At 43.9% G+C, this 16,543-nt stretch overlaps 1 protein-coding gene across 1 annotated transcript in view; it reads right to left on the bottom strand.

Annotated features, from left to right (window-relative positions):
- SLC25A13 (solute carrier family 25 member 13) overlaps nt 1-11,235 on the bottom strand; it is a gene marked incomplete at its 5' end in the record, with an annotated part of 204,398 nt that extends 193,163 nt beyond the window's left edge. Inside the window, 2 exon segments of the mRNA XM_082846449.1 lie at nt 11,027-11,086; nt 11,089-11,235. Coding sequence (XP_082702575.1) covers nt 11,027-11,086; nt 11,089-11,235 — 207 coding nt within the window.
- Nucleotides 11,236-16,543: the final 5,308 nt, after the last annotated feature.

Genomic DNA, 16,543 nt, shown 5'->3' with positions numbered 1-16,543 from the left:
AACGCTGGTGCAGCAGGAAGGCAACATCCAAACCCACTCACCAAACATAACAACGTAGGAAACAACCAGGAATTACGTGCCTCCTGATGGGCGTACCCAGTACCAAGGATCCAGTAACCTGAGAGAGGCAGCCAGCAACCACCTAGGAAGTATTCTAGCCAAAAACAAAAAATAAAAAAAAATAAAATCTTAAACTTGATCAAGCATCCAGACCTAACTATCAATTGTCAGGAAACACTAGGGACAGACGGACATCAGGGGGGGTGCAATCAGCAAATTCCAAATTGTGGGAAACTACAGGAAAGATGACCCAATTCACTCATCAAATAAACTGCAAGGAAACACAAAAAAAGATGGGTAGTCAAACCTATAGATTAACAAGAGTTAAAAGACAATATCGACCAAATGCCATGTGCAGACTGTGTCTGAATCTTGATTAGAACAAACCAACTATAAAAACTAGGACATGGGATTTAACATCCTTACAGATACTTCAAGGAATGAGGGAATAAAACTAAGACCGCTTTCCCTAAAACTGAAGGAAAGAACTAAATAAACAAACAATATCTGCCCACCAATATAGAGGAATGACAAGAAACATTCTTGTCTCTGACTGAGCTCTAAGTTAAACAAACAAACAGGCTCCCTTTTTTCCTGCTACACTGTTGCCATAGCTTTATGGCACAGAATCTGAACAGGGGTTGGACATGTCACATTTACAAACCGCTGTGAAGGATATGAGAAGGGAATGGGCATGAGGTAATACTGGAAAAGTTAGACAACAGTCAAGACCAAGGAGGCATAAACTGACTAATGAGATTAAATATTATTCTTTAGGCATAATGAAGCCACACTGTGCAGCAAGGTAGATTAAAGAGGGCAATGTAGTACAGTGGTTATGATCATGGACTCTGCAGCCAGGCTGCGTGTGTTCCAGTCATAGCTCTGCCACTTGAAAGGTGTGTGACCTTGGGCAAGTCATGTAACCTCTCTGTGCCTCAAGAGACTTAACCACTCTGTACAGATGAGTTTCCCCATCTGTATAATGGAGACAATAATAGCACTTACATGCCGTGGGATTGTTGTGAAGATTAAATTACTTCACATACAGAGTACCTAGAACAGTATCTGGCTTGTGTCAGCTGCTGTTGTCACTGTTATTTGCGTAACCTTTCTGAACCTTAAGTTTCTCTGTCAAATGAGGTCATGACACCTTCCCTGCTGTCTTGTAGATGATTATAAAGATCAGATAATGAAGCTTGGGTCTTCACATTATCTGGTCATTTTAATCTCTGTAGACTGTGAGTTCCTGAAAACAAATCCAATAGCTTACTCGTTTGAGGAAGCCCAGCACTCAGTATAGGAGCTGGCATGCAGTTGGAATCAGTAACACACTTGAATGCACTTTTTAAAAACTGTTAAGTGCCGTGCTCATGAACAAAGGACTGCTCTGAACAGGGACACAAGGGCCAATCTTACAGGCTTCCTTTGACAGTTCTGGGCAGAATCGAGAGGAAAGTGCAGAGAAGAGACCAAAGGCAAAACCAGCTTGGAGCTATGGCAGTGCTGGACCTAAAAAGGAATGAGGACCTGAACATAAATGGAGGAGATGGGACACACCTGCTCCAGGGAATGAGAAGGGTTTGACTGACCCATCTCTTTGCCCATATCCAAGTTCCTGCCAATGGTGTCTCTCCTGGTTGCCCACCCAAGTACTTAGCGAACTAACCAGAAACTTTAACTGGTAGGAAAGTTAAACTGCAGCTAAAAGTAAGGAATGACCAAGAAGATGAATTCAATTCTAGTAAACAGAGTTTGGAATATCTTTGAGACAAGCCAGTTGAGATTTCCAACAAAAAGTCAAAAACACAAGGCCAGTGCTTGAGAGAGCTGCCCCATGGGGAGTACCATGAAGTATCACCTGTCAGAAGGAAAAGGATCTGAGGCAGAGGCCTGGGGAACACCAACATTTCAGGGGAGAGCAGAAGGACAAAAAAGAAGCCGGCCAAGGAGAATAAGTATGAGTTAAGGGACCAAGCAGGAGAGGGCACATCATGAAAGCTGACAGAAGGTGCTCCAGGAAGGAAGGAGTGGGACACGGGGTCCTGTGAGGCCAGAGATAAGGAGGACGGGCCAACAGTTTCAGAACAGAGGTTACTGGTGACCCAAAGGAGAGAATGTCAAAAACTAGAATAGGCATAAGTTCATTTTCAGGAATTTTAAGTACAGGTGGGTAGTAAAGAAATGGAGACGAGTACAACCCTTAAATAATAACACAGAGACGCCATCCAAAATAATACCCTGGCTCCAATGGAATCAAAATTAACCCGAAGAATCCTAAAATTTATACTGGGTTTTATCACTATGTATTTAATTCTGCAAAAAGTTGGACTGACTTACAACCAAATCAAAAAGTACTGTACCCTCAGTTTAGAAAGGCAGCTACATTTAATTACACAGTAATGAGAGTTCCAGACCAATATTCTTTAAACTTTTATGTGTATACAATCCCCTGGGGATCTATTTAAAATGCAGATTCTGATGCAACAGAATATTTGGGATGAGTCCACAGATGCTGCAATTCTAACAAGCTCCCGAGTAAAACCAATGTTCCTGGTCCTTGGACCATAAGCTTCTAATAGCAAGGCTCCAGGAAGGGACCACACCACTCAAGAGAATCTGATTACTGAAGCAGCCAGACTGTCTAGCCATTATGGTGACTATTTAGTAGATCATGAGCTTAAGAAAAGCACACCATCTTTTGTTCAGGTAGGTCAAATAATACCTATGTCCCTAGTTTTCAGTTAGGTAGAAACGTCCCACAGTCTCCAACAGACATCACTTGACAGTCCCTATAGCACTTCATAATCCCCAAAGTGCTTTCCCATGTTATACTTCATTTGCTCATCACAGACGTCACAGATAGGCCCTGTTTGCTTCACGGGGATTCTGAGCGCCCAGAGAAGCCAGACTTGTCCACGTTCTCACCATCAGTGGAAGCACTGGACCTGTAATCCAGGTTCTCCTGCCTTCTAGTCCAGGGCTCTTTCACTAAACCAGAGCTACTAATTTAAAATTAAAAAAAAAAAAAAAGTTCTTGAAGCGTTTTCCCACATGAGAAAGGGGTGCTGACTGAGCAGTTGGGTGTCCTCTACATCTCAGACTACAACTGTGGCTGGGCTCAGACAGATACAAATCATGTCTAACTCAGAAAAACTACTGAATATGAGCCCAGGTCTAAAAACCTGTTCAAATCAGGCTTACGACGAGGTTCAGGACATGCTACCCCAAAATGCGGCACCTTGTCATATTCAGTGTCTTAAGCTGAAGGAGTTTAAGAAAACAGCAGAAACAGGAAGGTCACTCTGACCATCCCCACACACAACCCCAACCTTCTTTCCTGAAAGGGTCATAAACTCCCCTACAAAAGGTACCGTCCCTGTTCCAGGAGGAGAGGAGACAATCGTCACCAAAGATGGGGAAGTTGGGGCCAAAAAACCTGCACACACAAACCTTGTTAAACCCACCCTTATCTTCCTAGTTACTTCTTCACCATTTACTTCCCTTTTGTCCTGTCAATTCTTTACAAATTTATTTTTCATTGTCCAAAAGGTTTTAAAGCTTTCTGCTCTGGTCACTTTCATTCTCTTGTGAAGGTTCTCATGTACACATAAAAATTCAGCAAAATTTGTATACTTTTCTTTTGTTAAGCTGCCTTTGTCATTTTAATTTTCAGACCCAGCCAGGGACCCTAAGAGAGTTGAGGGAAACTTTTTCCTCCCCTACACTTACTTAGACAATTTTCTTACAAATTTTACTGTCTTATGTCTTATGCAAAAGACATTTTACCATAAAACAGTAATTGTATATTGAAATATCTGACTTTCATAGCAAGTCAACAGTTTTCATGGAAAACATGTGGAAACTGTGACTACATGTGGAAATCAAGACAAAGCTACCAGCCTAATAACAGCCATTAAATAGAGTGGTTTATTTACATTGAATTGCTAAGAATTTCAACACTGCCAATTTTGCTATGTTGTCAGCACCTAAAGCAAAAGAAATCACCAGGCCTATATTCACTCATGCAACTACAAAGCAAATTTCCAAAGGAAATGGTGAGTTCGAGTACACTATCTTTTAAACGTTTCCAACCAACAAACCAGACCACCACTCTACAAATCAGCCACTGGGAATAATTCTGAGCTAAGAGACCAGAGCCACCATTGATGGGGTTGACTTGACCTAACAAGAGGGTCTGGTTAAACAGGCCATGAAAAACAGGGTTTGCTCAGTTGCTATTAAGTACTTTGCCAAGGGAATTACATCACTGTGACAAGGGCACATCCCAAGCAGAAGCAACGACACCAGCAGATTCACACAAAGGGATCCAAGAAAACATGGTGGGAAGGATAAGTGCTATGAAGCAGCAAATGATGGGCAGGGTGAGTAGGAATGGACCATGCTCAGCAGAGCTAATCCTCACAGATAGTGGAGAACACAGGAAGGAATGCCTCCATCTAAGAACTCAACAAAAGCAGAGGCTGGGGCTTCCCTGGTGGCGCAGTGGTTAAGAATCCATCTGCCAATGCAGGAGACACGGGTTCAAGCCCTGGTCCGGGAAGATCCCACATGCTGCACAGCAACTAAGCCCGTGCACCACAACTACTGAGCCTGCGCTCTAGAGCCTGCAAGCCACAACTACTGAGCCCACGTGCCTAAAGCCCATGCTCCGCAAAAAGAGAAGCCACTGCAATGAGAAGCCTGCGCACTGCAATGAAGAATAGCCCCTGCTCGCCGCAACTAGAGAAAGCCCGCATGCAGCAACGAAGACCCAAACGCAGCCAAAAATAAATAAAATTTTTTAAAAATGTGTTTCCACTAAAAAAAAAAGCAGAGGCCAGTCGTGGGACAAAAGGTCAAAGAGGCCGAAGGAGTCAGAGCAACTCCAGCAATTACAGAAGGACTTGATATCCAGGAAGACCTGCTCCCTTATTTTCTTACCCTACAGGGCTTTCAACCCTTCCCCATCCCTCTCCCCACCCCCAGTTCTCTATTTGCTAAACAACACTTGTAAAGCCCTGTGACCCAACTGGGGAACATTGACAACACATGGGCACCCAACTAGGTTAGCCAGGGAAAAGGCTGCAAGACCAGGGTTACCTTGCTCTTTGCAACACTTCCCCCCTCAAGCACCTACACTGATACAGAAAACCACTGAGACTTACAGAAGACAAAAGGAGCTTTCAATCAATTTGGTGATAAAACCCATATTCTAGGATAACTACAAAACTATATAAACTTGATGCCTAAGCACGAAGGTGAAACAAGGCAGAAGGACTGAAAAGAAATTGTCAAGAAAGAAGACAACTTGTAGGGACCCCTAGGTATCCTTCCTTTGAATTGACACACCAGAGACTTGCATTGATCTCACTGCATTCCTTCCTTATTCCAAGAAGGAACCATCAGAGGATCAGCTGAAGCAAAGAGCAGGAAAACCGCCTAGAGCAGTGGCTGGCAACCTCAGAAGCAGATTTGATTCACTTGGGGAGCTTTCAAAAACCTTGCGGCTCAGGCCACACCTAAGTCCAATTAAATCAGAACCTCTGAGTGAGACCCAGGCATCAGCACTTTTATACCAGTCCAGAGGACTATAATGTGCTGAGAACCCCTGGACTACAATAGTGCAAAAAGCAAACAGGTTTCAAGGGAACTTGGACCAACTACAAACTTTTCTAGGACTCCATTTCTTCACCTGGTAAAAGGGAACAAGATTAACGAAGGGAGGAGTGAGGAACATTGTGTTATGTAAACCCCAAGGCCCATCCAGCACCATCAATTTAAGAAACCCTAAATCCAAACATCAGTGGAAGCACAGAAACTTACCAGCATCATGGCTGCATAAAAACAACTCAAAACATTCTTTCCTTCCTGTCCAGTACAAAAAACTGATCTGTTTTATTATACTATTATTATACCATCAAATACCTAGCCGTTTTTACCATATGGGAGAGAACACCTTCAACCTGAAGAATATCCTTAATAAACTCAATCACATTTTATCCTCAGTAACAAACCTCTGAAGAGGGTATTATTATTGATGAGAAGCATGAAAAACATGGAGGTTAAATATATAGCCCAAGTCCTAATTAGTGAACACTGGGTTAAAATTTTTACAAAGGTAAATGACAGTGATGATAGTTGCACAACTCTGTGAATATACAAAAAACCACTGACGTGTACACTTTAAATGGGTGACTTTTATGGCATGTGACCTATATCTCAATAAAGTTGTTTAAAAAAAAGTATATGACAATTTCTGGCCTGTGCAATCTGGTTCAAAAACCACTTAACAATGAAGCATATACTGAGTGCCAAAGCATTCTACAAACTACTGGACTGGAATGATCAGGAAATACACATGCCCATAACTGATAACATGTGAATTCTCACATGCACCTCTGCAAATGGAACTTCTTTTTAAGGCCTGGGCAGGTGAGGCAGAGACTCTGAGCACAGACTGGCTGGGTTCAAATCCAAGCTGTATTGCTTATTCTCCGTATAACTGTGAGGAAATTACTTAACCTCTCCAGACCTCAGTTTTCTCACCTGTAAAATGAGGACAAAAATAGACCACACCTACTTTTGGTATTATGAAAAATAAAGGAGTTATTATTTGTAAAGCACTTGGGAAAGTGCCTCACACACAGTAAGCACTGTGTAAGTGGTTCTCAAAAATAAAAGTCTGGTTTACAGTTACAAGACCTAAATAAATGTCTTAAATAAGAGGCATCTAATTTCCCCTCCCAAGCCATCTCCCCCTTCTCCCATAAACTCTACTCTCCATTATGCTAAACTACCAGGCAGACAATATGGTGGACAGGGTAAGAGCACAGACCCTGGAGCCAGACTGGCTGATTTGAAACCCAGCTTCTTCACTTTTTAATTATCAGATCTTAGGCCACTTACATCACCCCTTGGTGTCTGAGTCTTCATCTATAAACCAGAAATTATAGTATGTAACTCATAGGACTGTTAGGGGCATTAGGCGAGTTAATAATGAAAAGCATTTAGAACTGAATCTCACATCTAGTAAATAGTAAGTGTTAGCTACTCTCCAGTTGATTTTATTACCTGCTATCCCCTAAACGCAGCAGGTGCTCTCACCTCTCTTTCTTTCATTTGCTGTTTCCTATCACTGGAATGGTCTTCCCTCTTCCTCTGACTATTCCTTTTGAAATACCACTACCTTTCAGACGCTCCCTCCCCTCCCCTGACAGAAACGGGCTCCTTCCCTGATGCTCCCATAAGCCCTTGTTATGGCACTAACCCTACCTGGGGCACTTCCATGAGAGGATTTAGCCTGTGGTATGGTTGTGGTTTTCTTGAAGGTCCAAACGGAGTCCAGTTCATTTTCATATCCTTAGTTTATTCCCGTTTGCAACATTCAAAAGAACACAATACACACAATTCTAAACGATCACGGCAACAACTCAGTCAACAATGGAATAGCAATACTAAGTGTATTAGCACTACAGACCAAATTTTCATGATTATGAATGCTTTAGCTTGTCTCCAAATGTTCTTCTTTTAGTTCTAGGTTAATTTCACCCAAATTATTGGAGTCCAGTTTTATACCTGAACATCTCTCACACCTGAACTCCAGTGAGCAATCTCTTTTAACAGTTTCACCTAGTTTAATTTCGTCATTCTTAATGGATAATAAACTCAACCTGTGACGAAAAGGGAACGTTGACTACAACTACAAGAAAAGGATAGCCTCTCTAATACTACTTTTTAAAAATGAATTTTTTTATGGAAATATATAAAATAGAATTTAAAAAACTCATTTTCATTTCAATACATGTAGGGCAGTGCTTGGAAGTTTTTTAAAGAAATACTCAAAATAACACTAGTAGTACAGGCAGACCACTTATCATCTACCATCTACCAAGGGAAACCATAGGATTATTCCTACAAAAGGCAGCAGCAAGAGAATTGAAGTTTTCTAAGTTCATCTCAAAACACCAAGTTTCGGAGCAATGTTACTTCATGAAAAAACAAATACCTTTTGCATTAAGTAGTAACCATCAAGCAGAAATCAAAATAAAAGCAGACTAAAGAACAGATTCTCAGCCTTCCTATTTATACTATTTAAAGGAAGAGGGACATGAAAAATTAGTTACGTTTGAATAAATAAAAGGGAATTCCCTGGAGGTCCAGTGGTTAGGACTCTGCGCTTTCACTGCCGAGGGCCTGGGTTCAATCCCTGATCAGGGAACTAAGATTTCGCAAGCCACACAGCGCGGCCAAAAGAAAAGAATAAAAGACCAGTTTCTGATTCTGGGCACTCCAGAATCTTAGACACTCCACTGAGATGGGATTCTCTTCTAGTCAGGTTCCTCAAGTTTTAAGAGGGGATGTCAATCCTACCACCAGATTAAGATTGCTAAGCCTATGGCTCTGTGTTCAATATGGAATATCTGGGCTCCAGGAAAAAGCAAAGAGCATGGCCTTGAATCGGGGCTGCCCAGCACTGCCTAATAGAGGACAGAATCACCTCACCCTAATAAGAGTCCAAAGGCAACTAAATAAGGGGTATTCTTGGACTAAGGTGGACCAGCACAGCTCATTTGGGGACCTACATTTACCGCCGTTGAGCTAAAATGAGAAACACTATAAGAAATGGCCTTATGGAATCCACAAACACACATTTGTGGTCATGAGGTAGTTTTGAATGCAGTTTGCTCACTGCATATAAAAAGAGATGGTGGCGCAGTGGTTGAAGAGTCCGCCTGCCGATGCAGCGGATACGGGTTCGTGCCCCGGTCCGGGAAGATCCCACATGCCGCGGAGCGGCTGGTCCCGTGAGCCATGGCCACTGAGCCTGCGCATCCGGAGCCTGTGCTCCACAATGGGAGAGGCCACAACAGTGAGAGGCCCGCGTACCGCAAAAAAAAAAAAAAGAAAAAGATGGGGCGAAACTGCCCTCAGATAGCAGAAAAAGGAGACCTCTCTCCCAAGTAACTGACCTCACTGATCACTTCCTCTTTGCTTTGGCTGCTAGAAAATTCAGTCACCTCTAGCAAGTACATACATCCTTATTTTCCACTAACCTTAGCCCTGGCTTCATCTTATTTTCCCTTTATCCTGTTTTTCTCATCTACTTTGACTTGATTTTGATATGTCTTGTTGGTTTATAAATATATGTATATATGGCATGAGCCATCAGAAATCCTGAAAAGAGGCAAGTTTAAATGAATAAATAAACAAAAACACAAGTTCCCAAAGAGTAAAAATGAAATGTTTCATTTTCCCTGACTCTCACTACTTGGCTAAAATTCAACTGCACTTATTGATATGAAGTGACAGTTTAATAAAAATACAACCAAAAAGTTAAACCTCCTTCATGTCACTTATTTTATTTCAAACTAGTTAATCAGTCTTATACTCCATTTACATGCATACTCCTCAATTTAAGTTCCTCACTTTATCTCCAAATTAAGTAAAATTATTTAACTCATCTATAGACATAAAAATGACAGTAAAGTATGGGTATCTACTCCCACCTACTCTCCTGGAAGAAGTCACCTTGAGGGTGACTTGTACTCATTGCATGCAAATTTACTGCAAAGAAAAGGTCAAGGGCTATTTATTGGGTTTGAAAGGGCTAATGTAGGTTCCAAAAATGAATCCCAGTGATCCTCAGGGAATCTAACTAGAACAGTTATATACATACCCATGTGTCTGCACATGCATACCCAGAGCACACTCCTTAGGATGGAACTCAGAGTCATTAAGGAAAAGAGAAAGGCCACTTAGGCCACATAATCTAGGAACACCGAAAAGCCTGCAGATTTCGGGACGCTCGGAGAAACTTAAGTCATAGAACAGCATTTAAATATATCTGTCTGCTTACAATTTCCATTGCAAATGTGATTAGTTTGCTCAAATAAATAGGAATATGATGTGTTGGCCATGTTTTCCTCTTGAGGGTTATCACAGAGTTTTGATTAAGGACAAATGTTTGAAATGTTGGGTATATTTAAGTTCACTGCACTTAAAATGAGCTAAGAAGTTGTATAGGCTTGATTAAAGGGCTGCCTTCATGAACTTAAAATTAAAAGCAATAAATTCCAATGATTCAAGTGATTGGGACTAAATATGGTATTCTGCCAGAAAAGTTGAAATGGAGTCCAAAGAAGCTGAAATGGTGTCCAGGTTTCAAGAAGTGGTAAAAGAGGAAAGGTCAAGCTGTCGGAGTTCCCTTTCCTCTGGGTTAGTTAATGAGTCACCTTACGCAGAATTCCTTTTAAGTAGAACTTCACAGGAGTTACAGGCTCCCAAGACAATCTGTTTTGTCATTTCTAAAAAGAAGCCTCTCAAACGCTTAGAGGCCGGTATGTAAGTGTTGTCATATGCGGAGAGAAGGACGAGAAGCGGGGGGCCTGGGGGGATGCGGGTGCTTTGGAGTTTTTACGCACACACGCCCAGGCCAACTCTCTCAAGCGGTCTCCAAAACGGAAGTTAAGGTGACTTCCCCACCCGTGAGAGGGCGGAGCCTCTGAAACCGAATGGGATTAGGCTTCTGCGCGGGCTGTGACCCCCGGGAAGCAGCTCGGGTCAACAACTACCAGGGTCAGGAGCGCGAGTGCGCTGGGGTAGCAGTGCGGACCTGCAGACCCCGAGCACTCCCACGCCCCGGGACGCGCTCGTGTCCGCTCCTGCTCACCGGCTTTGGCTCGGCCCGCCGGGCGCAGGCCCGGCACTGACTCCCCGCCCGGGCCAAGTGGGAGGGTCCAGCCAGCAAAGTTCCTGCTGCAAGGTCGGGCCCAGGTCCCCGTTCTCCGCACCGGCCGTCTGGGCTGCCCGGGAGGGGTGGGCACCTCCCTCCTCCCTCTGCTGCAAGGTGGAACAGCTGCCCCGCGCCCCTTTCTTTCTGCTTTCCCGGTTGCACCAGCCCGGCACGTGAACGCCCGGGCCCCTCGCGCCCCCCGGGGCAACCGGCCAAGGGGCCGACGCTTACCTTGGAGGCCGCCATGCTTTGCACCGGGTGCGGGAGGCTGCGGGAGGCTGCGGGACGCTCTCACTGGCTCGCTGGCGCTGCGGGCCCGGGCCGCTCACTTCCAGTCCCGACGGCGGCGGGAGCGGCGATACAGCCTGGCAGCGTGCGCGCCCGGCCTGCCTCCCCACGCCCTCCCGCCGGCGCGGGTCATGCGGGCGCCGCCAGCCCATTGGCTGGGCCCGGCCAGGGCCGCCGGGGCGCGCGTGATCCCGATGGCCTCTGCCCTTCTGCCGGGGCGGGCCCGGGTCTGGGGGCGGTAGACTGGACCCGCGCACGTGACCCCGGCTCCGCTGTCCAGCAGCGGCGACTTCTGTGGTGGGGCCGAGGGCGGGTGGCGGGGTGCAAGCCTGTCTCTTGGGATCAGGTGGCCTCACGAGGGAAGCTGTTGGCTTCGGATGCTTCTAGGGGCTGCTCCAGGGCCCTCGAGACCCACAGGCAGGGCACACAGCCTGGGGAAGTTGAGAACTACACTTGGTGCCATGTGTAGCCAGGTGTTCCCTTTCAAAGGGGCTCCTCTCTGCTATAAGGAATCCCGAAGCATTGACTGGTCTATTGGAAATAGCAAAATAATGTCTCTGGCAAGTCTACTTTTAGGTCAGATCTGGCAAACTCGACTGTATGTAGTGCAGAACATGGAGCTCCTTCATTTCAGCCCTGCATAGTAGGGCTGTAGAAGTCAAAGACACACGCCCAAAAATAGGCCCTACTAAAATAAACAGGTCAAAATTTTAATCGAAAAATCGAATGTATAATCAATCCCCAGAGGTCTTCTTCCTCTTTATAAGAATTTCATTCATTTGTCCCTGCTACCAAAATTTATAATTAAGGCAATGGTGGTCAGTGAAAAGGGCTTTAAATGTTTTGTGGATTATGGATATAACCTATCAACAAAAGTGTTTATTACTAATCATTTTAATTAATTAACACTGACTGAGTGCCTACTATATGCCAGGCACTGTGTTAGGAGTTGAAACCCCAGAATGACTTGAGAGATGGTCCCAGCCCTTAAAGAGCTAGTGGGAAAGCAAGCACACAGTTAATGTCCATATAAACTGTTAAGGCAACACCCTTTTCCCAGGGCACTATGGGAATGCTGAGGACTGGGGAAGCCTCTTAGAGTACATGATGCCTAAGCTGTGGATGTGCATCAGTCCAGTGAAGTGGAGGGGAACGGTTTTGCAGCCAGAAGAAATAAGGAGGGGAAGCAGGAGGTCCAGAAATTGCTGAGGAAACACAGCAAGTTATGAAAGTGATTGGTCATGAAAGGTAACAGGCTGTGGAACTGGTGGAAGTAGAGTCTGAGCAGGCAGGTTGGGACCATGTCTTGGAGGATGTTGGGTGCCATGTTGAAGGGTGTGCACCTTAACTGAAGGGCTTTAAGGGAGGTGGCGTGGCCAGGGTTACAGTATAGATGGATCCCTCTGCTTACAGTGTAGAGAATGGGGTAAGACCAAACTATTGGAATATTCAGATAAGACAGGCTGAAGGCCTGAAACCAGAGATGGGATAGGGCTAGAGGAACACATAGGAGGTAAAATTAGTCAGCGTGGTGCCTGATTATATGTGGGGGTGGGAGAGAGAAAGGAGCTCACCCAGTCTTGCACAGTGGCCTCTGGTGTAGATGTTAGAGACTCCAGCCATCAGTAATACAGGAGGAGTGTTTTGAAGTGTGTGCCTCTTCTCTGTAAGGAGAGTGTATGTGAAATATACAAATGACGTTGTAAAAGCCAAAGAAAGAAGCATTTCAAAAAGGAGTGATTTGTTAACATACTCTCAAGAAGTCTAACAAAGACCCAAAAGCCTCAAATGTGTTCATAGGCAGCAGAGAAAGACCATGAAAGGAGTGAAAGAATAAAGACAAAAGCAAAAACAGGAGAATTGATAAAGAAAAGGATAGTGCGGGACAAGTCTAAAGCTCACTTACAGGGTAGCCCTGGCTGCTGTAAAGGATTTTAAAAGGTGCAGAGAAAATACCACCTCATGTAACCAAGATCACATCGTATACTGCATATCTATTTCTAAGGGTATCACTGAAGCGCTCCTTTTATAATATAAATGAACTTTAAAAAAACTTTCAATGTTGATAAACATATATATGACATAAAATCTACTCTCTTAACGAGTTTTAAGTGTACAGTTCAGTAGTGTTAAGCACATGCACATGGTAGTACAGCCAATCTCGAAAACGCTTTTCATCTTGCAAAACTAACACTTTAAGCCTATTAAACAACCACTGTCATTCCTCCCTCCCCCCAGCCCCTGGCAGCCACCATTTTAGTTTCTGTCTCTATAAATGTGACTACTCTGGGTACCTCATAAAAATGGAATCATATAGTATTTGTCTTTTTATGACTGGCTTATTTCATTTAGCATAGTGTCCTCAAGGTTCATCTGTTTTTTAGCGTGTGTCAGAATTGCAAGACTCTTAAAGACTGTATAATATTCCCTTAACTTTTATAGAAAAAGAATCAAGAATCTGTAGATGTTTTCTAGAAATCTTGGAAAATCCAGGAAATCACAGCAATGACAAGAAAATCACTCACATTTCTTCCACTAGTTAGCTACTGTTAACATTTTACTGTTGTTTTCTTCAAGTCTTGATGTCTTCATGTGGGTATGTAGAGAGAGTCATATTTGAATTTAAATACAAGGAATCACATTCTGTATGTAAGTTTTTTATGGCTGCTTCAAAAAGTGACCCACATGCTTGGTGGCTTACAAAAACAGAAATTTATTCTCTTCCAATTATGGAAGTCAGAATTTCAGAGTGAGTCTTAAGAGGCTAAAACCAAGGTGTCAGCAGGGCTGTGCTCCCTCCAGAAGGTTTAGGGGAGTATCTGTTTCTTTGCCTTTTCCAGGGGCTCATGGCCCCCTCCTCCATCTTCAAGGCCAGCATACATAACATCTTCGCTCTCTGACTCTGCTTCCCTCACATTGCCTCTTCTGTCTGTGATAGCCCTCTGCCTCCCTCTCATAAGGACACTTATGATGGCATTTGGGGTCCACCCAGATAAGCCAGGATAATCTCTCCACCTCCATATCCACAACATATTCACATCTGCAAAAAAGTTTCTGCCATATTAGGTAACATTCATAGGCTCTAGGGATTAGGATGTGGACATTTGGGGGAAGCCATTAGTCCACCCACCAAACCTACCACACTATGGATGCAAATGTAACCACATATGAATAAAAGTGTATTTCAACCTACATTTGGAGTCAGACTCAGTTAATTAGGCTTTCTTCTTCCTTCTAGAATTCCTCAAAATGTGAAATTTTTGAAAAGTTAAACTGTCAAAAGCCCTGAAATAGGAAGGATGCTCCTTGATTTCCACGTGACCTATGAACAATGTGAAACATCATCTGAAAGGATAAAGTATAAGTTGGCTGGGCACCTGCTACTTTGTCTTGTCCTGCCAGGCTTAGGTGCCCTCCTAGTAAGTGACTTATGTCATACTTGTCCTTCCTGTCTGTCCCCAGACCACCCTCTTCCCTACCGTTTAAAAGTAGCTGGCACTGAATTTTGACTGAAGGGGCCATGTTATGTGTTGTGTACCCCCCAAACACATCTCCATGACCTCAGAATGTGACTTATTTGGAGACTGCAGATGTAATTAGTTAAGATGAGGTCATACTGGAGTAGAATGGGCCCTTAATCCACTATGACTGGTGTCCCTATAAAAAGACACAGAAACACACCAGGAGAAGCCACGCGATAAAGGCAGTGATTAGAGTGACACAGGTGCAAACCAAAGGACACCAAGGGTCAACAGCTACCACCAGAAGCTAAGAAGGATTCTTAACCACTGCGCCACGATGGAAGTCCCAACAAGAGAAGCCACCGCAATGAGAAGCCCACACACCGCAACAAAGAGTAGCCCCCGCTCACCGCAACTAGAGAGAAAGCTCGTGCACAGCAATGAAGACCCAATGCAGCCAAAAAAAAAAAAAATTTAATGGGCTTCCCTGGTGGCGCAGTGGTTAAGCATACGCCTGCCAATGCAGGGGACACCAGTTTGAGCCCTGGTCTGGGAAGATCCCACATACCATGGAGCAGTTAAGCCTGGGCGCCACAGCTACTGAGCCTGCGCTCTAGAGCCCGCGAGCCACAACTACTGAAGCCTGCGCGCCTAGAGCCCGTGCTCCGCAAAAAGGAAAGCCACCGCAATGAGAAGCCTGCGCACCACAACAAAGAGTAGCCCCTGCTCCCCACAGCTAGAGAAAGTCCATGCAGAGCAATGAAGACCCAACACAGCCAAAAATAAATAAATTTATTCATTTATTTATTAAAAATAATAAACAGTTGTTAATCAGAGAAGGGAGGGAATGCAGAAACAATGGAGGAGCAGTCAAGAAACAGTTGTAGAGCTTTGGAACACAGTCCTAGTTCCTCCTGAAGGAATATACATAACAATATCTTTGAGTTCTCCTGTAGGAACTAAGGCCCCCACCCAGGTGGAAGATGGTAACTTCAGGCTCTGCACAATATTCCTGGAGCACCTCCCTGTTACCTCACCACCAACCAGTCAGAAGAAAGTCACACACCCTGCAGCCCTCACCCCAGATTTGCCTTTAAAAACTTCTCCCACAAAACCGTCAGGGAGTTAGGGGTTTTTGAGCATGAGCCACCCATTCTCCTTGCTTGGCCCTGCAGTAAACCTTTCTCTGCTCCAAACACCAATGTGTTGGTTTGTTTGGCCTCACTGTGCATCAGGCACATGAACGTGTATTCAGTAGCAGCATTAGTCTCCTATTGCTGCTGTAATAAGTTACCGCAAACTTAGTGTTTGAACAACAAGGTCTTACTGTATAGCACAGAGACCTATATTCAATATTCTATGATAAACCATAATGGAAAATTAAAAGAAGAATATATATATATATATATGTATGTATAACTGAATCACTTTGCTATACAGGAGTAATTAACACAACATTGTAAATAAACAAAACTCAATTTAAAAAAAACCACAACAACATAAATTTATTATCTTACAGTTCTATATTTCAGAAGGCCAAAAAAGGGTAAAATAAAGGTATCAGCAGGGCTATGTTGCTTTCTGGAGACTATAGGAGAGAATCTATTTCCTTGCTGCTTCAGCTTCTAGAAGTCATCTACGTTTCTTGGCTCACGACCTTCCTTCACCATCTGCAAAACCAGCAACAGCAGGTCCAACTCTTCTCGAAACCGTGCAACTCAGATTGAGACCTGAACCAGGGCCGGGACTCGAATCCAGCCAAAACCCAGATTGGGACTTGAACCCATGGGCCAGGACTTGAACCCAGCCAGAACCCAGATTGGGACTTGAACTACAGTCTTTTAACTGAGATCACACACCTGGTCTCAGGACTTAATGAAGCTCAGTTTCCTTCTTTTTTTTAAAATTTTTATGTATGTATGTATGTATGTATTTATTTATTTATTTTTGGCTGCGTTGGGTCTTCATTGCTGGGTGCAGGCTTTCTCTAGTTGTGGGC

Source organism: Leucopleurus acutus (genome assembly GCF_964270905.1).
Source record: "Leucopleurus acutus genome assembly, chromosome: 9".
NCBI classification, from domain to species: Eukaryota; Metazoa; Chordata; class Mammalia; order Artiodactyla; family Delphinidae; genus Leucopleurus; species Leucopleurus acutus.
The sequence above is the reverse complement of the archived record's forward strand: the minus strand, read 5'-3'. Positions and strand labels throughout refer to the sequence as shown.